At 66.7% G+C, this 23,500-nt stretch overlaps 2 protein-coding genes across 2 annotated transcripts; one reads left to right on the top strand and one right to left on the bottom strand.

Moving 5' to 3' along the window:
* Positions 1-1,923: 1,923 nt before the first annotated feature.
* Positions 1,924-8,465, top strand: PPP1R1A (protein phosphatase 1 regulatory inhibitor subunit 1A). Its single transcript, XM_065654268.1, has 7 exons — positions 1,924-2,110; positions 5,241-5,301; positions 5,899-5,936; positions 6,019-6,082; positions 6,750-6,917; positions 7,017-7,111; positions 7,825-8,465. Exons 1-6 carry the CDS (start codon positions 2,030-2,032, stop codon positions 7,109-7,111), a joined length of 507 nt encoding a protein of 168 aa, XP_065510340.1. The 5' UTR covers positions 1,924-2,029; the 3' UTR covers positions 7,825-8,465.
* A 1,061-nt stretch (positions 8,466-9,526) lies between these two features.
* On the bottom strand, positions 9,527-21,982 carry PDE1B (phosphodiesterase 1B). Its single transcript, XM_065654243.1, has 16 exons — positions 21,828-21,982; positions 21,132-21,270; positions 15,475-15,588; positions 15,189-15,374; positions 14,445-14,511; positions 13,192-13,308; positions 12,945-13,085; positions 12,445-12,545; positions 11,594-11,719; positions 11,405-11,506; positions 11,191-11,311; positions 11,036-11,117; positions 10,807-10,933; positions 10,500-10,636; positions 10,201-10,311; positions 9,527-10,121 (listed from the first exon to the last, which is right to left on the bottom strand). Exons 2-15 carry the CDS (start codon positions 21,263-21,265, stop codon positions 10,217-10,219), a joined length of 1,650 nt encoding a protein of 549 aa, XP_065510315.1. The 5' UTR covers positions 21,266-21,270; positions 21,828-21,982; the 3' UTR covers positions 9,527-10,121; positions 10,201-10,216.
* Positions 21,983-23,500: the final 1,518 nt, after the last annotated feature.

The following is a 23,500-nucleotide window of genomic DNA, read 5'->3' as shown; positions in this document are numbered from 1 at the left end:
TCTCCATCCCTCTGTCCGTCCCTCTGTCCGTCCCTCTCTCCATCTTTCCGTCCATCCCCCTGTCCATCCCTCTGTCAATCCTTCTGTCCGTCCCTCCATCCTTCCCTCTCTCCATCCCTCTGTCCGTCCCTCTGTCCATCTTTCCGTCCATCCCTCTGTCCATCCCTCTGTCCGTCCCTCTGTCAATCCTTCTGTCTGACCCTCTGTCCGTCCCCCTGTCCATCCCTCTGTCAATCCTTCTGTCTGTCCCTCTGTCCGTCCCCCTGTCTGTCCCCCTCTCCGTCCCTCTGTCCTGCCCGCTGGCAGGGGGACAACCCGTGTCCCCCCCCAAGCCACCACTGTCACCCCCTGGGACGCCCCCGCCAGCTGGGGGGGGTGACACCACGCCAAGCCCCCTGTCCCACTTCCAATAGCCACGTTGGGACAGACAGACGGACATGGGGGTGCGGAGGTGGCCGCTGCGGGGGGGGGACGGTCCCCAAGAGCCGCTGGCCTTGTCCCCAGCGATCGATGGGGACACCGCCCCGTGTCACAACGGGAGCTGCTGGACTTTGTCCCCCCAGAATGTCCCCCCCGCGGGTGGCCCTGTCCTTGTCACCCGGCATGTGTGGGGGTGCACGTGTGTGTCCTGCTGTCCGTCAGTCCAGCCCGTGTGTCCATGTGCCTGTCTGTCCGTCCGTGTGTCACCCATGTGTCCGTGCCAGCGGCTATTTGTCCACGTGCCACTGTCTGTCCCTCTGTCTGTCCCTCTGTCTGTCCCACTGGCCTGTGTGTCTGTCCCTGTGTCCTGGGATCTGTCCATGTGTCTGTCCCAGTGTCCCTGGGCCTGTCTGTGTGTCCATCCTTGGTTTTGCATGTCCGTCCTTGTGTCTTGGGGTCTGTCCTTGCACGTGCATGTCTGTCCTTTTGTCCCGGGGTCTGTCCATGTGTGTGTCCCAGTGTCCTGGGGTCTGTCCGTGTGCCCCGTGTGTCTGTCCTCCTGCTTGCGTGTCTTTTCTAGTGTCCTGGGGTCTGTCCCAGTGTCCATGTGTCTGTCCCAGTGTCCGTCTGTGTGTCCATTCTTGTGCCCGCATGCCTGTCCCTTTGTCTCGAGCTCTGTCTGTGCGTCCGTCCTTGTGGTCCCATGTCTGTCCCTGTGTCCCAGGATCTGTCCATGTGTCTGTCCCTGTGCTCGTGTGTCCATCCTTGTGTCCATGTGTCTGTCACTGTGTCTGTCTGTGTGTCCATCCTTGTGTCCGTGTGCCCCATGTGTCTGTCCTTCTGCTCGCATGTCTGTTCTGGTGTCCTGGGGTCTGTCCTTGTGCCCGTGTGTCTGTCCCTTTGTCTTGAGGTCTGTCTGTGTGTCTGTCTTCGTGCTTTCATGTCTGTCCTGGTGTCCCGGGACCTGTCCATGTGTCTGTCCCTGTGTCCGTGTGTCTGTCCCAGTGTCCCGGGATCTGTCCATGTGGCTGTTGCTGCGCCTGTCCATCCATCCTTGTGTCCATGTGTCTGTCCCAGTGTCCCAGGATCTGTCCGTGTGTCTGCCCCTGTGTCTGTGTGTCTGTCCCCGTGTCCTGAAATGTGTCCATATGTCTGTCCCTGTATCCGTGTGTGTGTCCCCATGTCCCAGGATCTGTCCGTGTGTCTGTCCCTGTATCCATGGGCCTGTCCCCGTGGCCATGTGTCTGTCCCCGCGTCCCGGGACCTGTCCGTGTGTCTCTCCCTGTGTCCCGGGATCTGTCCGTGTGTCTGTCCCCGTGTCCCGGGACCTGTCCGTGTGTCTGCCCCTGTGTCCCAGGATCTGTCCGTGTGTCTGTCCCCGCGTCCCGGGACCTGTCCGTGTGTCCGTCCCTGTGGCCGTGTGTCTGTCTGTCCCCGTGTCCACCCCTCTGTCCCCGCGTCTGTCCCGCCAGGTTCCACCGCGGGCGGGGACCGGGCACCGGGACCGGGCACCGGGGCGGGGACCGGGGCGGGGCCGGGGCGGGGCGGGCAGGGCCGGGAGCCGCCGGAGCCGCCGGAGCCGCCGGAGCCGCCGGAGCCGCCGCCCGCCATGGAGCCCAACAGCCCCCGCAAGATCCAGTTCACGGTGCCGCTGCTGGAGCCGCATCTGGACCCGGAGGCGGCCGAGCAGGTGGGGACACCGGGCACGGCGTGGGGGGGGGACACACACACCGGGGCCACGGCGGGGCGGGGGGGGCGCGGGGGGAGCCGCCTGGTCCTGCCGGGGACGCTGCGGGCACGGGAAGGGCACGGCCCGGGGGGGGGGACACGGGGCACCCCGGTGCGGTCGCGCCGGTGTCGGGGCGGGGGTGGCACCTCTGGGGACGGGGCGGTGGGTGACACGGGGGCGGTGGCGGCGTGGGGGGGACGCAGCCGGGGGCTAGCAGGTGGGTTCACCCCCCCCCAGCCCGTACTGGGGACACCCCCCCGCGCCCCCGTGGGCTGGGGGCTGCCTGGCCCCGGGGTGGCCGTGGGGACCGAGGTGACAGTGGCAGGGCCATGTGCTGGCTCAGCGCGACGCCGCGGGGGTGTCCCGGGGCGGGTGTTGGGTTACAGCCCCCCCCCGGCGCCCCCAGGTCCCTCCAGCCCTTGCTCAACCCCTGCTCCTGCTGGAGGGGATCCCAGAATAGCCGCGGGGACACGGTGGCCCGGCCACGGGACACGGCAGAGCTGCCCAGGGACAACCAGGGGCACCCCCGAGTCCCTGACACCCCCCCCCTGCCCACATCACCCCCCATCCCGCTGTGCCCCCCAGCCCTGGGGGCCGCAGGGGACCACCCGGCCACCCCCCACTCCCTGTTGTCACCAAGTGTGGGAAGCTCTACGAGGATGTGAAGATGCTGGTGAGGAGTTGGGGGTCCCAGCTGTGTGTCCCCCCCCCCAGGATGGGGGTCCCCAGCAGCTGGGTGGCTCCCGGGCGAGGAGCCCCTGTTGCCAGCGGCGCGGGGGCGAGCGGGGGCCGCCTCGCTGGCGAGCATCTCGCTGTCGCTAAATACAGCCACGCACCATCTGGGGCTGCCACACGGCTCATTTGCAGCGCGGCCCTCCCAGGAGCGAGGACGAGAGCCGGGGGGGGCTGCTGGGTGGTGGCTGCGGGACCCCCGGCACCCACCGCGGCTGCAGTGGGGAGCGGGGGTGCCCGTGTCCCACCTCCCATCACAGCCGGGATATGGGGCGCTCGGGCATCACCCTGCGCTGAGGTGTCACCTGCCTGTCCCTGCCTCAGTTTCCCCTCTCCAGCCACATCTCGGTGCCTGTTGGAGCCCTGATTTCATAGTGCTTGGCAGCGTGACAGGGCCCTGACAGCAGGTGACAGCGCTGATGTCCCCTCCCCATGTTTACAGTTCCCCTGTTTTGGGGTGTCCCTGATGCGGGTCCCCCTCACACTGATGAAGGGCTTGGCTGTGCCACCCCTTGCCAGGCTGTGGCACAGCGTCCCTGCGTCCTGCAGGGTTGTCCCCAAGCCTGTCCAGCCCCACTCTCTAGAAGGACCTTGTCCCCATGGACCTTCTCGGATCCCCCGTGTCCCCACAGGTCCCACAGCTCCTTGCCCTGTCTCTGCTGGGAACATCCACCCACCCTGGCCCTCCTGGTGTCACCCATGGGTGCCAGGCCTGGCCCAGGGCTGTGTCCTGCATCTCTGCCCAAGTCCCCAAGTCCATCCTGAGCACAGTGTGTCCCCAAGGATGGGGAGGACATTCAGGAGGGTGTTTGCTCCGTCATGCTGAGAGATGAGCTTCACCCATCCCATTCTGGTCCCCGACCCCATTCAGGTCCCCAATCCTGTTCTGGTCTCAATCCCGTTCTAGTCCCGCTCCTGCGCCCATCCCAGCTCCCCCTGGATGACCCCCCAGGCCCAAGGGAGCAGCCCGCCCAGCGATGCTCCCCCCACCGCAGGCCGCCGGGGCCGGGTTCCTGCTGCTCTTGGCCGTGGCACTTTCTTAATCGATGGTGGAGATTGATCTAAAAATAGCGGCGGCAGGAGAGCGCGATGCCCCGGCCGAGCTGGGGGAGGGATGGAGGGAGGGAGGGATGCAGGGATGGAGGGAGGGATGCAGGGATGTAGGGATTGAGGGAGGGAAGCAGGGATGCAGGGATGTAGGGGTGGATGCAGGGACGGAGGGAGGGATGCAGGGATGGAGGGAGGACCGGAGCATCCCTCCCCAGGGCGTCGAGGCGGGAGCCGCCCGGACGCCTGGGTTCCCCAGCCCACTCTGGAGCAGGAAAACAAACACAGCTCAGCCCCGCCTGGGTGACCTTGAGCGGGTGACACCGATGTCCCCCACCCTGTCCCCGGGGACACCGCCCTGCCCCACACCAGGGGGTGGCCCTGGTGTCCCCAGGACCCATCAGCGGGGACAAGCAGGACCAGCCCCAGCCCCGGGTGGGGGGCGCGACCCCTCCCAGCCCCATCTTTGGGTTTGGGGGGGGGGCGCTTGGACCCCCACCCCGGAGCGAGGGGGGGTCGCTGGGGGGGGAGAGGGCGTTTCCCGGCAATTCCCGGCAATTCCCGGCAATTCCCGCTTCCCTCTAATCTCCGTTTAAAATCCCGATCGCGGGTTTCTATGGCAACGGGGCCGACACGGGGAAGATTCGCCGGGGGGGAGGTCGGGGGGGGTGGGGGGAGCGGGGCGGGGGCGTTTTCCGCGTGCCCGCCTCATTAGCATCTCATCAGCATCTCATTAGGCAGCCTGCCTCATTAGGGAATCCTCGCCGGGAAATTGGTGTTTTCAGAGCAAACTCAGTTAGTGGGTCAGCGGGGAAAGGGGACGCGGGGTGCGGTGTCACCGCTGCCACCCGACGCGGCCACCAAATCCTCCATTAGGGCCACAACCCCCCCCCACCCTGAAGTCACCGAGCCGGGGGACGTGGGGCAGGAGCAGCACAGGATGCTCCAGGTGACCTTGGGCAAGGACACGGTGTCCACGGAGGAAGGGCAGGGCCCCCGCCGTGCCACCGCACCGATGTCACCGCACCGATGTCACCGCACCGATGTCGCCGGGCGCTTCCCGGGGCCGGGGTATAATTAGCTCCCGTCTGTCGTTAGGGCTGGCCAGGAAATGTTGATTTAAAAGACACGTGTGTCCGGCCACGGGAGCTGCTGCACTCAGGGCCTGGCTGGTGTCCCCTGTCCCCACGGGGCCACCACCGCGCCGGGGACAAAGGACATCGGGGGGTCTCGGTGCTGGGGGGGCTGCGGGTGGGCGCAAGGGGGTTCGGGGTGCAGCTGTGGGTCTCGACTCTCTCCTGTTCCCACCCAGATCCGAAGGCGCCGACCGACTCCTGCCAACCTGGTCCTGAGCAGCGATCAGTCGTCCCCAGGTGGGTCCTTGCGTGTGTCACCGTGTCATCCGGGGCTCCAGCCCCCCTGGGAACCCCCCGACGTGAGGCTCAGGGTCCCCGGTATGTGACGCTCAGGGCACACGGGTTGCGGCGGGTGTCATCCTGTCACCCGGCACAGCAGCACCGTGTCCCCAACCCTGGGACTGTCCCCACGTCCCCCCCGTCCCCTGCTGTCCCTGCTGCAGGATCGGGCCCTGGGGCTCAGCCCATCCATCTCCGGGGGGAGCAGCTGCTCGTGTCACCCCCCGTGCAGGGGACACTGGGACGGGGCCACCCCCGCTGGCACGGGGAGCAGGGGACACCAGCTGTGACATTTAAGAGCTCCTCGGTCATTGACCCCCACCCGGCATGTGGCCTTTGGGGACAGGCAGCTGTGTCACGGTCCCCTGCCCCCCCCGGCTGGGGGGGTGCTGATGCTGGGGGGGGGGCGGGGTGGGGCGAGGGGGGGTCACCCTGAGCACCCATGGGTGACAGAGGGTGACACGGGTGACAGAGGGACCCGGCAGGGCTGGATTCACGGCGGGGGGGGCAGGATGGAGCTGAGCGCTGACCCTTCACCTTCTGTACCCCCCCCAGAGATCGATGAGGACCGGCTGCCCAACCCCCTGCTGAAGGTGGGTGTCACTGTTTGGGGGCCGGGGGGCTCACCGGGGTGTCCCCAACCCCCTGTCACTGACACCCCCCGTTCCCTCGCAGTCGGGTCTGGCCATGTCACCCAGGCAGAGGAAGAAGGTTTCCCGCACCACCCCCACCATGAAAGGTACTGGGGGGGGGACAGTCCCCTGGGTGGCACAGGGGACGGGTGGGAGGGATGTCACCACCTTGGGATGTCACCACCTTAGCAAGAGGGGACAGTCTCCTGGGTGACATGGGATGGGTGGGTTGGATGTCACCACCTTGGGGTGTCACCACCTTGGGATGTCACCACCTTGGCAATGGGGGAGGACAGTTCCCTGGGTGACACAGGGGACAGGTAGGTGGGATGTCACCACCTTGGGATGTCACCACCTTAGCAAGAGGGGACAGTCCCCTGGGTGACACAGGGGACGGGTGGGTGGGATGTCACCACCTTGGGATGTCACCACCTTAGCAAGGGGGGACAGTCCCCTGGGTGACACAGGGGACGGGTGGGTGGGATGTCACCACCTTGGCAAGGGGGGAGGACAGTTCCCTGGGTGGCACAGGGGACAGGTAGGTGGGATGTCACCACCTTGGGATGTCACCACCTTGGCAATGGGGGGCACAGTCCCCTGGGTGACACAGAGGACAGGTGGGTTGGATGTCACCACCTTGGCGCTGCCCCTGGAGCCACCCGGCCGCGGCCACATGGCAAATGCCACCGGAGGGGACAAGAGGCCACCGGGCGACACTCCCCGCTGTCACCGGGAGCGTGGGGACGGTCACGCTGTCCCCCGCGTCCCCCCCAGAGCTGCAGATGATGGTGGAGCATCACCTGTGCAAGCAGGCGCAGGACGAGGACGACGAGGCGGCCGCTGCCACCGGCCGCTGCCACCGCGGTGACACCGAGCACAGCCACAGCCCCGGTGGCACCTGCCCGCTGGCCACGCACGAGGGTGGCCCCGGCCCCGGCCAGCGTGAGTGACCCGTGTCACCCCCCCCGGGACCCCCGTTTACCCCAAGCTGGGGGTTTTGGGGGTGCTGGGGACACTGAGGTGACACCCTGGTGTCCACAGGGACCCACGGGGACGGGCGGCAGAGCCCAGGTGACGGGGACACCCATATAGCACCAAGGGACAGTGCCGGGCAGGGCGCGGGCAGCAGCCAGTAGGTGCGTACTGGGGGTACTGGGGTGCTGGGGGGGTACCGGGGCGCACTGGGGCCCTGTACTGGGACACTGGGGGTGGTATGGGGGCAATGGGAGCAGTACTGGGACACTGGAGGGTATACTGGGATGCTGGGGGGCGGTACTGGGGTACTGTACTGGGACACTGGGGGGTGTACTGGGATGCTGGGGGGGTACTGGGGTACTGTACTGGGATGCTGGGGGGGGTACTGGGATGCTGGGGCGGGTACTGGGGTACTGTATGGGGACATTGGGGGTGGTACCGGGGCACTGGGACAGTACTGGGACAGTGCGGGGGGGTGCTGGGACACCATACTGGGACACTGCGGGATGTACTGGGATGCTGGGGGGGTACTGGGGCGCTGTACTGGGACACTGGGCAGTGTACTGGGATGCTGGGGGTGGTATTGGGGCAATGGGAACAGTGCTGGGGCACTGGGAGGGTACTGGGTCACTGTACTGGGTCACAGTGGGGGGGACTGGGATACTGTACTGGGGCACCGGGGGGTACTGGGACACTGTGGGGGTTACTGGTACACGGCACTGGGGCACTGGGGGGTGTACTGGTCACCACGGCGGGGAAGGGGACGGTGTCACAGGGTGAGGCTGGCACTGGGGCCAGGGCTCTGGCTTTGCCGGGGTCCCCGTCCCCTCCGCGCCGTCCCCTCCGTCCCCAGCGCTGTCCCCTCCGTCCCCAGGGCCGTGGCGCAGGATCGAGGCCGCGCAGGAGCCGAACGTCCCGGGGATTTTTTTTACCTGAGTGTTTTCTAAGATTCCGCCGCCACTTTGGGGCTCCCGGAGGGTTGTTTTTTACTGCCATGGGCAGGTCCCCCCCCCGGGGAGGGACCCTGGGGACAACGGCTGTGCCCCTGTCCCCTCACCCCCCGGCTCCCCAGGGTGGGTGACGCTGGTGACACCGAGCAGCACCCCCGAGCGTGGCCGGTGTCCCCCCCCCGCTGCGTCACTGCCACCCCCAGGGTGTCCCCAGGGCCACCCCACTGTCACCCCCCCCCGCCCTGGGCTGGGGGACAGGGGGAGCAGCGCCCCGGTGCACACACACGTGTGCGCGCACGCGGGTTCTTGTGCACGCGTGTGGCGGGGGGGGGGCGCACATGCATGTACGTGGGGCCGGGGACACACACACACACCCCCCCCGCCCAGAGTGTTTGCACCCCCACCCGCACGGACACACGGACACGGTGGGGGGGGACACCTGCGCACTTTGCACGTGGGATTCGCATGGACGCCACGTGCGTGACACGCAGGGCACGTGTGACACCTGGGGGGCGCAGGGACCCCCCCCCGCCTCAACCGGTATTAAAGGGATCCCTTCTCCCCCCCCCCCGCCTCCTCCTTGCCTTCACACGGGGGGTGCAGGACCCCCCACCTCTGAACCCCCTCTGGGGGTCCCATCCAACCCTGTCACCCCCCGTGTCCCCCTGGGAGGGCTCCTGGCCCCCCCATCACCCCCCAACTCCCCAGGCCAAGGGTGCAGGAGCCGGGGGGGGGTGGTGGATGGTTTATTAATTGCTCGTTAGCGGCGGTGCTTCGTTTCACATGCGTGTGTGGGTGGAGCTGTGCCAGTGGTGATGGGGAGGGACACGGGGTGGGGGGGACACGAGGCGGGGTAGAAAAGTACAAATGAAGCCAGGCCGTGCCGTGGGGGGGCACGGGTGGGGGGCCGGAGCTGGAGGGTGCTCAAGGCACATGGGGATGGGGGAGGACGCTCGAGGATGCTCTGGACACACTGGAACCAGGATGCCGGAGGATGCTCGAGACACACCAGGGTGCTGGAGGATGCTCGAGATACGCCGGGATGCAGGAGGATGCTCAAGACACACCAGGATGCTGGAGGATGCTTGAGACACACTGGGATGCAGGAGAAAGCTTGAGGATGCTCAAGACACACCAGGATGCTGGAGGATGCTTGAGACACACCAGGATGCTGGAGGATGCTCAAGGATGCTCAAGGCACACCAAAACTGGGATGCCAGCGGATGCTTGAGGCACATCGGGATGCAGGAGGATGCTCGAGGCATGCCAGAACTGGGATGCCAGAGGATGCTCAAGACACACTGGAACCAGGATGCCAGAGGATGCTTGAAGCATACCAGAACCGGGATGCTGGAGGATGCTCGAGATACACCAGAATGCTGGAGGATGCTCAAGGATGCTCGAGATACACCAGAACTGGGATGGAGACATACGGGGAGGCTGGAGGATGCTCGAGGGACACTGGGATGCTGGAGGATGCTCGAGGCAGAGGAAGCCGGAGGGGGGATCCAGGCGCGTGCTGGAGCCGGAGATGCTGGAGACGCAGCAGGGCCAGGAGGGGCTGGCACTGCCCTGGGGACACCGGGGCTGGCGCTGTCACCTCCGGGCCCAATCCTGCCCCCCTCTCCCTGCTGCCCCATCACCCCCCCACCCCACCCACACCGTGTGGGGCAGGACCCTGGGGGGAAGCGGACGTGGGGACGGGCCCCGCAGGGACGTGTCCCCAGCCCCGGGGTGACACAGACACACAGATCAGGGGACAGGGATGGTCCAGGCGCGTAGGGCAGGATGGGGACATTTGGGGACACCCACCACGGTGTGGCCGCACTGATGCAGCAGGTGCAGAGGGGACCACGGTGGCCCTCAGGGTGCCAGCGCACCCCACGTGGCTCGTCCGTCCCCTGCTGTCCCCAGTGCCACCGCCATCGTCCCCACCCCGCCATGGGGTGAGAAGCAGCTTTTTTAGAAAAACATCAGGGCAAAGCCCGGCGTGTGGGGCGGGGGCCGGGCAGCCACTGGTGTGACAGTGAGAGGGTCGGTGTCACCATCACCGGTGGCCCAAGCTTTGGCGCAGGTGGCCGGAGGTGGCCGGGCTGGGGGGGACCGGGGGGACCGACCCCGGGGGTGCTCCCGGCACGAATCCTCCCTCCCCGCGAATGGTGCTGAACTCGATGGCGTCGGACACAGTGGGCGAGACGGCGTCACTCGGCCGGACGAGAACCTGTTGTCACGCGGTGGGGACAGTCACAGCCGGGCCACCACCGCAGCCCCCTGGCCCGGGTCGTCCCCCCAGCGCCCACCTCGCTGCTCCCGCTGTTATTCCACGTCCCCGTTCTGGTTGTGCCGGGCGGGGGCTGCGGGCGGCTCCTCGCTGGGTGACAGCTCCTCGATGGACGCCTGGTTGGTGATGCCTGGATGGGGACACGGGGTGAGGGGACACGGGGTGAGGGGACACTGAGGACACTGAGACCCCCCACCACGTCATCCCACCCACCCCACAAGTCCAAGTGTCACCCACCCCCGGATGCTCAGCATAGCCTTGCGTGTCCCCAGGATGGTCCCTGTCCCCTCCCCGGTGGCCGCGGTGGCCGTCACCTACCACTGGCTGCCCGCTCCTTCCACTTCTGCTTGTTCTCCTGGATATACTTGGTCCAGGTGGAGCGAAACCCGGCCAGGTCGGCTTTGATGTCCCCCAGCTCCAGGTGCTCATCCAGGGACGGCTGCCGCCACTGTGAGCTGCGGGGACGGGGACAGCTGGGGACGGGGACAGCCGGGGACAGGGACAGCCGGGGACGGGGACAGCTGGGGATGGGGACAGCCGGGGATGGGGACAGCCGGGGACGGGGACAGCCACCTCCCCGTGCCCAAAACAGGAAGGGGAAACTGAGGCAGGAGGGGTGGCCGACCTGGGCGGCTGGCCGGCCGCTGGGTTGCCCTTGGACTTGGTGCCGTCCTCAGCGATGGGCAGCACCAGCTTCTCGGCCACGTCGGTCAGCACCGAGAAGGTGGGTTCCACAATGAAGTCGATGAAGCCTGTGGCGGGGAAGGGACACGGCGGCGATGGGGAGAGGACAGGGCGGCGATGGGGACGCGCCCTGGCTGGGGACAGGCTGGGGACACGCTGGGGACACTCACCAATCTGCGACTGGGCCACCAGCGTTGAAGTGCGGTCGCAGAGCGGCGAGAAGGGCAGCCCCAGCTCGGCCTCCTTGTCCCCCTGGGAAGGCGAAGCAAGGGAGATGTGTCCCCAAGGGGTTGTCCCCCTGTCCCCAGGGCCGTGGGGACCCTACCTGCCTGAAGAACTCCTCCATCAGCGCCTTGGTCCAGCGGCTGTGCACGGCCCACTGCTTGGTGGGGTGGCTGATGTCGGCCGCGTGCAGCAGCAGCGACAGCACCTTGGACTTGTCGATCCTGGGGAGGGGACCCCGCTGCTGAGGTTTGTCCCCAAAAGCCACATCGTCTCCCCCCTGCCCAACCGGGGACTTCCCCCCAGCCCGCACTCACCGCTCCAGCTGCTGCAGCGACGTCTTCATGGACTTGACCTGCTGGAAGTGGCAGGACATGTCGGTGGCCAAGACCATCTCGATCACCAGCGCCCGCAGCTCCCTGCGCCCCGGGGAGGGGGGGGGAAATGCCATCAGGGTCCGGTGTCCCCGCTGGGGACAGCCCCGGGGACAAGGACGGGGACCTTACGCAAACTCGTCCTTGGTGAGGTTGACAAAGATGTTCATCTCGTCGTCCTGCATCATGCGGAACACGGCGCTGATGTGGTGGTTCTCCAGCACCGAGCGGTCGTTGTACAGGATGGCGCAGTCCGACCTGGGGACAGACGGGACAGTGGGACCCCGGCATGGTGGCAGGTAAGCTGAGACCCCTCCCTGTGCGGAGAGGGATGTCCCCAGCGTGCTGGCATGGCTGTATGCTGGCTCTATGGGTGGCCCTGGGTGTCCCCAGGGTGCCAGCACATCTGTATCCCAGCTGTATCAATGGCCCTGGGTGTCCCCAGGGTGCCAGCACATCTGCATCCCAGCTGCATCAATGGCCCTGGGTGTCCCCAGGGTGCCAGCACATCTGTATCCCAGCTGTATCAATGGCCCTGGGTGTCGCCAGGGTGCCAGCACATCTGTATCCCAGCTGCATCAATGACCTGGGTGTCCCCAGGGTGCCAGCACATCTGTATCCCAGCTGTATCGATGGCCTGGGTGTCCCCAGGGTGCCAGCGCATCTGTATCCTGGCCATTATTGGTGGCACCGAGTGTCCCCAGGGTGCTGGCACACCCGTATCCCGGCTGTATGGGTGGCACCGAGTGTCCCCAAGCTGCCAGGGCACCTGTATCCCAGCCACATCGGTGACATCGGGTGTCCCCAGGGTGCCACTTCCCATGCCTCACAGTGTCCCACATGTCCCCACGGTGGGTCCCCAGCCCTGCTCACGCTGCACCATGCCGTGCCACCCATGCCAAGCCACGCGTGCCACGCTGTCCCAAGCCACCCGCACCATTCCGTGCCACCCGTGCCAGGCGCGCGGTGCCCCCCGCCCTCACTTGGTCTGGATGTGGAAGCTGTTGGTGGTGCCCGTGTGCTCGTAGTCGTGGATGGCGGCAGCGAAGATGGTGGCCAGGACCTCGATCTCCGTCAGGTAGTGCTGGGGGGGACACAGGCGTCACGGGGACGGTTACCAGGCGCCCCAGTGACACCCCGCGAGGGACACGGGGCCGGACGGGTGTGGGACGCTCAGCACGCGGGTGTTCGCACGACGGTGCGTGACCGCGCATGTGCACGGCCACGCGTGGGACACGGCGCGCGGGGACGCCGGGGCACGGACACACGCCAGGTGTCACCCCACGTCTGCGCCCCCCAAGCCGGGGGTCACCCCATCATCCTGGTGACATTGTCATGACAACAGCGCCGTTGCTCCATGGTGCCGTCTCCATGGCAACAAGCATCACCTGGAACCGCACCGGGCCAAGACACAGCCAGGGACCCCCCGGTGTCCCCATGGGACCCCCAAATATCCCCATGGGACCCCAAAATATCCCCGTACCAGCATCCCAGTGCGCAGCAGGAAGCAGTGGACGGTCTGGGTGACATCGGCGGCGTGGACCTGGTTATGGTAGGGGTTGCGGTACTTGCCGTACCCGGTCTCCAGCGCGTCCAGCAGCGTGGTCAGGAAGACGGTGGGGATCTGCGGCGCAGGAACGCACGCTCACGGCTGCGCCCGAGCCCCCGGCACCCACGGGTGGGTATGGGCACCCACGGGTGGGCACGGGCACCCACGGGCGCAGACGCACCTTGAAGCGGCTGTTGAGGTTGTGTCGGGTGAAGAGCTCGAAGACGATGGTGCGTAGGGAGTGATCGTCCGTCACCCGGTTCAGCGTGAAGACGTCGAAGCACCAAAGGTCGAGGTTCTGGAAGGAGAAGGCGGGGGCGCACGGGGCTCTCAGCCCAGGGCTGGGGCGAGACCAGTGCCTGGTGACACCCGGTGGCACTCGGGGACACCCAGCACAGTCCGGCAAAACCCAGTAAAGACCAGCAAAGCCCAGCCATGCCCAGGGATGCCCAGTAAAGCCCAGGGATGGCCAGAGATGCCCAGCAAAGCCCAGGGATGGCCAGAGATGCCCAGTAAAGACCAGCAAAGCCCAGTAAAGCCCAGTGATGCCCAGGGATGCCCAGTAAAGACCAGCAAAGCCCAGTGATGCCCAGGGATGCCCAGTAAAGCCCAGGGATGCCCAGCAAAGCCCAGGGATGGCCAGAGATGCCCAGTAAAGACCAGCAAAGCCCAGTAAAGCCCAGGGATGCCCAGGGATGCCCAGTGAAGACCAGGGATGGCCAGAGATACCCAGTAAAGACCAGCAAAGCCCAGTAAAGCCCAGAGATGCCCAGGGATGCCCAGGGATGGCCAGAGATGCCCAGTGAAGACCAGGGATGGCCAGAGATATCCAGTAAAGACCAGCAAAGCCCAGTGATGCCCAGGGATGCCCAGTAAAGCCCAGGGATGCCCAGCAAAGCCCAGGGATGCCCAGAGATGCCCAGCAAAGCCCAGGGATGCCCGGGGATGCCCAGTAAAGACCAGCAAAGCCCAGTGATGCCCAGGGATGCCCAGCAAAGCCCAGGGATGCCCAGAGATGCCCAGTAAAGACCAGCAAAGCCCAGTAAAGCCCAGGGATGCCCGGGGATGCCCAGTGAAGACCAGGGATGCCCAGTGATGCGCAGCAAAGCCCAGGGATGCCCAGTGAAGACCAGGGATGGCCAGAGATACCCAGTAAAGACCAGCAAAGCCCAGTAAAGCCCAGGGATGCCCAGTAAAGCCCAGGGATGGCCAGAGATGCCCAGTGAAGACCAGCAAAGCCCAGGGATGCCCAGCGAAGCCCAGCGATGCCCAGCAGCACTGGGTGCCGTCTCCCATGGACAACCTGGGCCACAATCTATGGAGCGGATGTGCCAGGCCAGGGGAGCATCCCGGGGTCGGGGGGAATTGGGGCGCCCCGCACACCCCGGGGCAGCATCCCTGGGGTAACTGGGTGCCCCCCACAGCCCACGGTACCTTCAGGCAGTTGAGGACGGAGGTGGAGTAGCTGGGCCCCACGGCCGTGTACGTCCGGCGAAACATCCTGCAAGGGACGGAGTCGGGGCTGATGTGGGCGCTGGGGGACCCAGCTGGGTGTTCGGGGACAGAGTTTGGGTGCCAGGGGACAAACCCTGGGGGCAGGAGACAGATCTGGGCACGGGGGACCCACCCGGGTGCCGGGGCCATCCCAGCTGCTTGGGGACAACCCCTGGTGCCACAGGCCACCCGATTATAAATGTGTAAAGCGTGAGTGCCATGAAGATGATGGAGTGGAGCATCTCCCGCGTGAGGAAAGGCTGAGGAGCTGGGGCTTTGGAGCTGGAGAAGAGGAGACTGAGGGGCGACTCATTCATGGGGATCAATATGGAAAGGGGGAGTGTCAGGAGGATGGAGCCAGGCTCTTCTGGGTGACAACCAGGGACAGGACAAGGGGCAGTGGGTGCAAACTGGAACACAGGAGGTTCTACTTGAATATAAGAAACTTTTTCATGGTGGCCCAGGCTGCCCAGGGGGGTTGTGGAGTCTCCTTCTCTGCAGACATTCCAACCCGCCTGGTTCCTGCGCAACCTCATCTGGGTGTTCCTGCTCCGGCGGGGGGGTTGGACTGGATGAGCTTCCGAGGTCCCTTCCGATCCCTGACATCCTGTGGTTCTGTGGTTCTGTGACACCCTCCCACGCACGCCCACCCCACCCGCTCCCCCCGGCCCCCCCAGCACCCACCTCTCCACGAAGATCCCAGCCTGGACGGCGTGGACGATGCTGCGGAACTTGGGCTTCTCCTCGGCGCGGCGGCCCTTGGCGCGCGCCTGCTGGGTGAAGGTGGCCGCCAGCCAGTCCCGCACCTCGGAGGGGACGGCGGCGTCCGAGCCCATGGCCCGCAGCTCGTCCTCCGCGTCCAGCATCTGCCTGCGGGACGGGGCGGCAGGGTGGGGGGGGGGGTGGCGTCAGGGCAGTGCCATCGCCACCCCGTGTCGCCGGTGCCGCCCGTGTCGCCGCGCGGCCGCACCTGGTCTCGTCGATGCAGACGGCCTCGAGCAGCGAGGCCGCGTACTCCAGGTTCCTGCGCAGCTCCTCCACGTTCACCTCGCCCGTCTCCAGCTGCTTCACCATGAACCGCAGCCTGGGGTGGGGGGGGGAAACGGGGGTATGGCTTTTGGGGGATCCCCAACCGCCCTGCGGCAGGACGTGTCCCCCCCACACACTCTGCTGGCACCCGTGGGGTCAGAGAATCATTTGGGTTAGAAAGGACCCTCAAGATATTCGAGTCCAACACCATCACTAAAATGTCCCCAAGAACCTTGTCTGTCCAACCCCCCCAGGGATGGCGACTCCAGCACTGCCCTGGGCAGCCTGGTCAATGCCCCACAACCCTTTGGGGAAGAAATCACCCCAAATTTCCACCCTCAGCCTCCCCTGGTGCAACTTGAGGCCGTTTCCTCTGGTCCTGGCACTTGTTGCATGTGTGCACACCTGCATACAAACACACACGTGTGCACACACACGTGCACATGAACACACACATGTGCGCACACACATGCACACTTGCGCGTGCATGCACGCACACACACTTGTGCATACATACACAGACACGCACATGTCCACTTGCACATACACATGCACACACGACCATGTGTGCACATGTAAACACGCATGCACACACACGTGCACACTTGCACACACATGCATGCACATTTGCACATACATGTGTGCACACTTGCACATGCATGCACACTTGCACATGCACGTGTGCACAGTTGCACATACACGTGTGCACATATTCCCATGCACACATGCACATGTGCATACTTGCACGTATGTATGTGCCCATGCACACTTGCACACGCGTGCACATGCACGTGTGCATACTTGCACGTATGTGCCCATGCACACTTGCACACGCGTGCACATGCACGTGTGCATACTTGCACGTATGTGCCCATGCACACTTGCACAAACATGCACACACATGCATGCGCACACATGCACATGCGCATACACGTATGCACACTTGCACATGTGCACATGCACACCTGCACACACATACGTGCACTTGCACCTGCCTCTCCACCAGCCCTCCTGTCTGACACACGCCTGCACACGCGTGTGCGCGCAGCCGCCCGCCCCCACCCATCTGTCTGCGTGTCCGTCTGTCTGTCAGGGCGGGGGGGGTGGAATCCCATCTGTCGGCCGGGGGCCGGGGACGTGCCACCCCCGCAGCCGTGTCTCCCGCTGCAGCCGCCTCGCTCGCACGCCGGCTGGCACGGGCTGTCACACGCTGTCACACGCTGTCACAGCCCCCCCAGTGCTCCGCCAGCTCCCCCCAGACTGGGGCGAGGGACATGGTGTTGGGGACATGGTGGCAGGGGACACTGGCCACTGCTCTGGTCCAGCTCAGCCCCGGCCACCTTGTCCCCTCCTGGAGGCCTCGCTGTCACCGCCACTGCCACCTGCCATGTCCCCACCAGTCCCCAATGGTCCCCATTGCTGCCACCAGCACCCAGCGGGTCCCCAGCGGTGACCACCAGGTCCCCATCGGTCCCCACCACCTGCGCACACTGTCCCCAAGGCCGGTGGCACCTATTCCCACCATCAGCAGTTTCCTGTGACATCGCCAGCCCGGTCCACACTTTGGGGACATCTCCAGGTCCCCCCAAAACATGGCCATAGGGAGGGTGACAGCACATGGTGACGGTCTCTGGGGATGGGGACACAGGCCACCACCCCCACAATGCCGTTCCCATGGCCAACCCCCGTGGTGGGACATGGTGTCCCTGTCACCCCGTGTCCCGGCAGTGGGGACGTCACCCTGGTCACAGCACCCCCGATGCGGGTGACACAAGCCGTGCATGTCCCCGCCTGCCACCCCCCTGCCACTTTGTCCCCACCAGCCCGGTCCCTTGGGGAAACTGAGGCACAGGGGGACGGGAGGGTCACAGTGTCGCCAGCAGTGTCACAGTGTCCCCACCATGGTGGCTCCTTGGGGACCAGCCCAAACCCGTGGGTCACCGGCTGAGATGCCGTGTCCCTTGTCCCTTGTCCCCCAGCGGCGGCTCCAAACCCCATGAGCAGGATGTGACCGGCAGTGACCCAGGAGGTGCTGGCACTTGTCCCCAACCCAGGGGACAGTCCCTGGGAGGGGACAGCGCCATGACCCCCCAGGAGGGACCAGCGGGGCCGTGGGACCGTGTGGGGACAGGGACAGGGCTCCTGGTCACAGGCAGGGATGGGGGACCCCCCACTGCTCCAGCGGAGGACAAAGTCCCCATGGCTGGGGGACATGGGGTGGTGGCAGTGGCTCCTGCAGGGTTTCCTGCGTCTGATTGCAATTAGTGTTAATTACTGAACTCACGCCCGGAAAACGTCCCCAGGTCCCCAAGGTGGTGGCTGGTGGCCTTGTCCCAGCACAGCGACTGGCCCCGGTTTGGTGGGTGGGGGCCACCACGTCCCCAGCCAAGGTGACGGTGACAATTGCCAGCGAGGGGGACAGCGGGGGGGGGCACAAGACGTCACGTTCAGAGCCAGCACGAAGCTCCGAGGGAATGTGACCTTGGGAAGGCAATTGTCACCTTCCCATGCTCGCCACCCATCCCTGGGGACACTCACCCTCAGTGGCACAGCCGCAGGGGACTCTCGTGTCACTCGCCCGTCACAGCCGGCACTGGGACCCCCGCACGGAGCGTGGGGACAAGGGACAGCCACCCCCCGGCTGCGTCACGCTGCCAGGCAGGTGCCACCCGCGCCCACGGTCCCCACGGGCTGCCTGTCACCACCCACGGCCCCGCGCTGCTGCTGCCCCCCCGGGCCACCCCCCATCGTCTCCCAGGCCCCCGTGCAAACGTGCTCCATGCACGCTCAGGTGTGCACGTGCACACGTGTTCCCCTGCACATGTGCTCCATGCACGCTCAGCTGTGCATGTGCACACAAGTTCCCATGCACACGTGCTCCATACGTGCTCAGCTGTGCACGTGCACACGTGCTCCACGCACGCTCAGGTGTGCACGTGCACACGTGCTCCATGCATGCTCAGGTGTGCACACGTGCTGTATGCACGCTGAGGTGCGCACGTGGCTGTGCAGGTGTTCCTGTGCACACGTGCTCCATGCACGCTCAGGTGTGCACACGTGCTCTATGCACGCTCAGGTGCACACGTGGCTGTGCAGGTGTTCCTGTGCACACGTGCTCCATGCACGCTCAGGTGCGCATGTGCACGTGCACACACACTCCCGTGCTCACTCAGGTGTGCACATGGGGCTGCACACGTGTTTCCGTGCACGCTCAGGTGTGCACACGCGTTTCCATGCACGCTCAGGTGCGCTCCGACACGCAGGTGTGCACACAAGCTCCCGTGCACACTGACCTGCTCCCACGGGTGCACAGTCACCCCCTGTGCACACCTGGGCGTGCACGGAGCACGTGTGCACACCCGTGGGGCAAACTCCAGGCCCCCGCACGCACATTTGCACGCTCCCACCAACGCACGCAGCCGGTTGCACACTCAGGCTTCGCACGCACGTCCTGAGAACTCCAGTGCCGACGTTTCCAGCCCTGACCGCGTCCTGCCCGGCCTCGGGCACGCGTGAAACACGCTCAGCAGCTCAGCTCACCGTGCAACGCGGCCCCGTCCTTGTCCCCGCGTCCCCTCGTGCACCCCGCGCACGCCCCTCGCACGCCCCCGCCGCACGAGGACCCGCACGTGCCGCGGGTCGGCGAGGGGGCACACGCGCTCGCGAGCACAACTGCACACGGGTGGGGCACCAACAGGCCCCCCCCCCGGAGGGGAGGGGAGCACGGGGTGGCACCCCGGGGTGTCACCCCCTCCCTGGCACCCACTGTCCCCCCTAGCTGGGGTTGGGGGCACCCCTGGCCTTGCCCACCCTGCAGAGACACCCGGGTCGGGGGGGGGGGGCTGCGTTGGGGGGTCCCGCGTTGGGGGGTGCCCACCCAGCACCCCCAGAACACCCCAGGGTCATGGGTGCCCCCAGCCTGAGGGGGTGCGATGGGTGCAGGGGGGTCCTGCATTGGGGGAGTGAGGACACCCGAGGGTCCCCATGGGCAGCGGAAAGTCCCAGGGGGTCCTGCCTGGGGGGGAGCACAACGTGGGGGGCACCGGGGGCTCTTAGAGAAGGTTGGGGGGGTCCCCAAAGGGGGTGACAGGGAGTTCGGTGGGGTGTGATGCTTAGGTGGGCTCAAGGGTCCAGTTTGGGGGTCCCAGTTTGGTGGGGGGATCCCCGTGTGGGGGGTCAAGGCTCCCCATTTAGGGGTCCCTGTTTGAGGGTCCCAGTTTGGGGTGGGTGTTTCTGCTTTGGGGGTCCCAGTTCAGGGGTGGGGGTTCCCCATTTAGGGGTCCCATTTTGGGGATGGGGGTCCCAGTTTGGGGTGAGGGTTGCTGGTTTGGGGGTCCCAGTTTGAGAGTCCTAGTTCAGGGGCGGGAGTCCCCATTTAGGGGTCCTGGTTTGGGGGGGTCACAGTTTGGGAGTGCAAGTCCTAGTTTGGGGGTCAAGGGTCCCTCTTTGGGGTTCCAGTTTGGGGGTAGCGGGTCTCATTTTGGGGGTGCAGCTCCCAGTTCAGGGTGGGGGGGTCCCCATTTAGCAGTGGGGGTTCTCCATCTGAGGGTCCCACTTTAGGAGTGGAGGGTCCCCATTTGGGGGGTCCCAGTTTGGGGTGGGGGTTCCTGCTTTGAGGGTTTGGGGTCCCCGCTTGGGGGTGGTCATTCCCAGTTTGGGGGTCCCAGTTTGGGGTGGGGGGGTCCTGCTTTGAGGGTTTGGGGTCCCCGCTTGGGGGCGGTCGTTCCCAGTTTGGGGGTCCCAGTTTGGGTGTGGGGGGTCCTGCTTTGAGGGTTTGGGATCCCCGCTTGGGGGTGCTTGTTCCCAGTTTGGGGGTCCCAGTTTGGGGTGGGGGGTCCTGCTTTGAGGGTTGGGGGTCCCTGCTTGGGGGCGGTCGTTCCCAGTTTGGGGGTCCCAGTTTGGGTGTGGGGGGTCCTGCTTTGAGGGTTGGGGGTCCCCGCTTGGGGGTGCTTGTTCCCAGTTTGGGGATCCCAGTTTGGGTGTGGGGGGTCCTGCTTTGAGGGTTTGGGGTCCCTGCTTGGGGGCGGTCGTTCCCAGTTTGGGGGTCCCAGTTTGGGGTGGGGGGTCCTGCTTTGAGGGTTTGGGGTCCCCGCTTGGGGGTGCTTGTTCCCAGTTTGGGGGTCCCAGTTTGGGGTGGGGGGTCCTGCTTTGAGGGTTTGGGGTCCCCGCTTGGGGGCGGTCGTTCCCAGTTTGGGGGTCCCAGTTTGGGGTGGGGGGGTCCTGCTTTGAGGGTTTGGGGTCCCCGCTTGGGGGCGGTCGTTCCCAGTTTGGGGGTCCCAGTTTGGGGTGGGGGGGTCCTGCTTTGAGGGTTTGGGGTCCCCGCTTGGGGGTGGTCGTTCCCAGTTTGGGGGTCCCAGTTTGGGGTGGGGGGTCCTGCTTTGAGGGTTTGGGGTCCCCGCTTGGGGGTGGTCGTTCCCAGTTTGGGGGTCCCAGTTTGGGGTGGGGGGGTCCTGCTTTGAGGGTTTGGGGTCCCCGCTTGGGGGTGCTTGTTCCCAGTTTGGGGGTCCCAGTTTGGGGGTGGTGAGTCCCATTTTGGGGGTGCAGCTCCCGGCTCGGAGGTGGGGGGGGGGGTCCCCAATTTTTGGGGAGGTCACTCACAGCGCCCGGAGCTTGACCCAAATCTTCTTGCTGGGGGCGGACTTGATCTCCAGCGGGGAGGGGCAGCAGCCGCCGGCCGGGTCCGGCCCCTCACGCTCGGGCTGCAGCCCCGGGAGGCTCCGCGGCGGCTCCATGGCCCCTACCGGGGAACGCGGCCTCAGCCCCGGGCCCGGGGGAACCGGCAGCCGGTCCCGAGCAGCCGCCGGTCCCGCCCCGCAGCCCCGGGAGGGGCCTCCCCGAGCATCCCCCCCCACCCGCCGCCCGCTCCTTTCGGTACCCGGCGGCTGCGCAGGCGGCACCGGCCCGGGAGACGGAGCTAAGATGGATCCCGGGCACCGGGGGTGGGAGCGGCGGTGGGGGGCACCGGGGAGGGAGACCCGGGGGTGGGGGCACCGGGGATGGGGGACACCGGCACGGGGAGAAGCGGGAAGGGGAGAAGCGGGGGTGGGGGACGCCGCGAGGGGGAGAACGAGGGGCTGGGGAGAACCGGGAGGAGGGGAACCGGGATGCGGAGAAGCGAGAACGGGGAGAACCGGGGATGGGGGAAGCGAGCAGGGGAGAAGCGGAGGTGGGGGACACCGGGAGGGGGAGAACCGGGCGGAGAGCACCGGGAAGGCGAGAAGGGAGAATGGGGAGAACCGGGATGGGGAGCACCGGCGTGCGGCGGGCGGGACCGGGGATGCTGCGCGCTCCTACCCGAGGATGCTCGTCCGGGAAGCGCCGGTACTGCCGGTGCCGCCGTGCTCGGTGCCGCCGTGTCCCGGTGCCGCCGGTACTGCCGGTACCGGTGCAGCCGGTGCCGCCGTGTCCCGGTGCCCCCGGTGCCGCCGGCTCCGTCTCCACCGCCCGGGCTCCGTCGCAACTTTCCCCGAGCCGGCACCGGCGGGAGGGCGGGGAGGGGCGGGGGGAGCCGGGGGCGGGGGCCGGGAACCGGGGTCCGCCCAGCCCCGCTCAGCACCGGCACCGGGGGGGGGGCGGGACCCCCACGGGGCTGCGGGGAGGGCGGGGAGGTGCCCCGGGACCCGCCATGGGGAGGCTGTCCGGGACCCCCATAAGGGCTATGGGGGGGGAAGGTCCTCAGGACCCCTTTGGGGGTACCCAGGACCCCATGGGGTTATGGGGGGGACCCCCGGACCCATGTGGAGCTGAGGGGGTGCAGGTACCCCAGGACCCCTGGGGGGTACCCCAAAACCCCTATGGAGGGGAGAAGGACCCCCAGGACTCCTATAGAGGGTGCCCCAAGACCCCTATGGGGCTATGGGGGGGGTACCCCAGGACCCCTGGGGGGTACCCAAGACCTCTGTGGGGCTATGGGGGGGCACTCCAGGAGCCCTGTGGGGTACCCAAGACCTCTATGGGGCTATGGGGGGGCACTCCAGGAGCCCTGTGGGGTACCCAAGACCTCTATAGGGCTATGGGGGGGCACTCCAGGAGCCCCCTGGGGCTCTGGGGGTGTCACTGGGTTTGTCAGCCCATGAAGGGTCCCGACCCCCCAGCCCGGTGTCCCCCGCCAGGGGCCGTGGTCCCTCCTGTGCCCCACGGGGGGGTCTCCTCAGAGCAGCGGGTTGGGGTGGGGGGCACCCTCACCCCCCCCCCCCGCTGAGACCTGCCCCGTTTGTCACACGTCACCCAGAGCGGTGACACCATTGACCGTCCCCTCCCACTGGACGTGGGGCAGCAGCAGCCCCCAAATTATTGTAGGACCTACATAAACCCAGGAGGCTGCTGGGCCTCTCACCTATTAGGACATCACCCCCCTGAGCTGGGGCGGGGGGGGACAGCGGGGGGGGTGGGAGTCCCACGGTCCCCTTGTCACCCCCCTGTGCTCCCCATCCCATCCATGTCCCACCAGGACACCTCAGGGTGCTGGGGATTGGAACTAAGGGCCTGGGGGGCTCTGGGCACACACTGGGGGGGGATTTTGGGGTACCAGAGCCCTGCGGGGGGGTCCCAGCGATGGGGGGGGTGGCAGCCCCCGCGCCACCTCCCCCGGCACGCGCAGCCCCCGCGCTAATTAATAGTATTAATCAGCCTTTATGTAACGGCGGAGGTGTGCGCAGCACCGACGGCCGCGGCGCGGGGGGGGGCAGGTGGGACCCCCCCTCTCGGGGTGTCACCCCCCCCGCCTTGTCCCACTGCACCCGGTGGCTCTGCCAGGTCCCCACCTGCCACCACGTCACCTTTGCTCGCTGGCACCCATGGGTGCTGCCTGAGAGGGGTGTCCCTTGACTCTCCCAAATGGGGGCTGTGAGCAAAAAGGGGGGGGGTCCCAAAGCGGGGGGGGGCGTGGGCAGATCCGCGAGACAAAGCCGCGCTGCGGCGGGGAGCTCGTTACCGCTTCACGTCGTGATTGATGAGCGCGAAAATAG

The sequence above is a fragment of the Caloenas nicobarica genome, chromosome 33 (genome assembly GCF_036013445.1).
Source record: "Caloenas nicobarica isolate bCalNic1 chromosome 33, bCalNic1.hap1, whole genome shotgun sequence".
Taxonomy (NCBI): domain Eukaryota; kingdom Metazoa; phylum Chordata; class Aves; order Columbiformes; family Columbidae; genus Caloenas; species Caloenas nicobarica.
The sequence above is the reverse complement of the archived record's forward strand: the minus strand, read 5'-3'. Positions and strand labels throughout refer to the sequence as shown.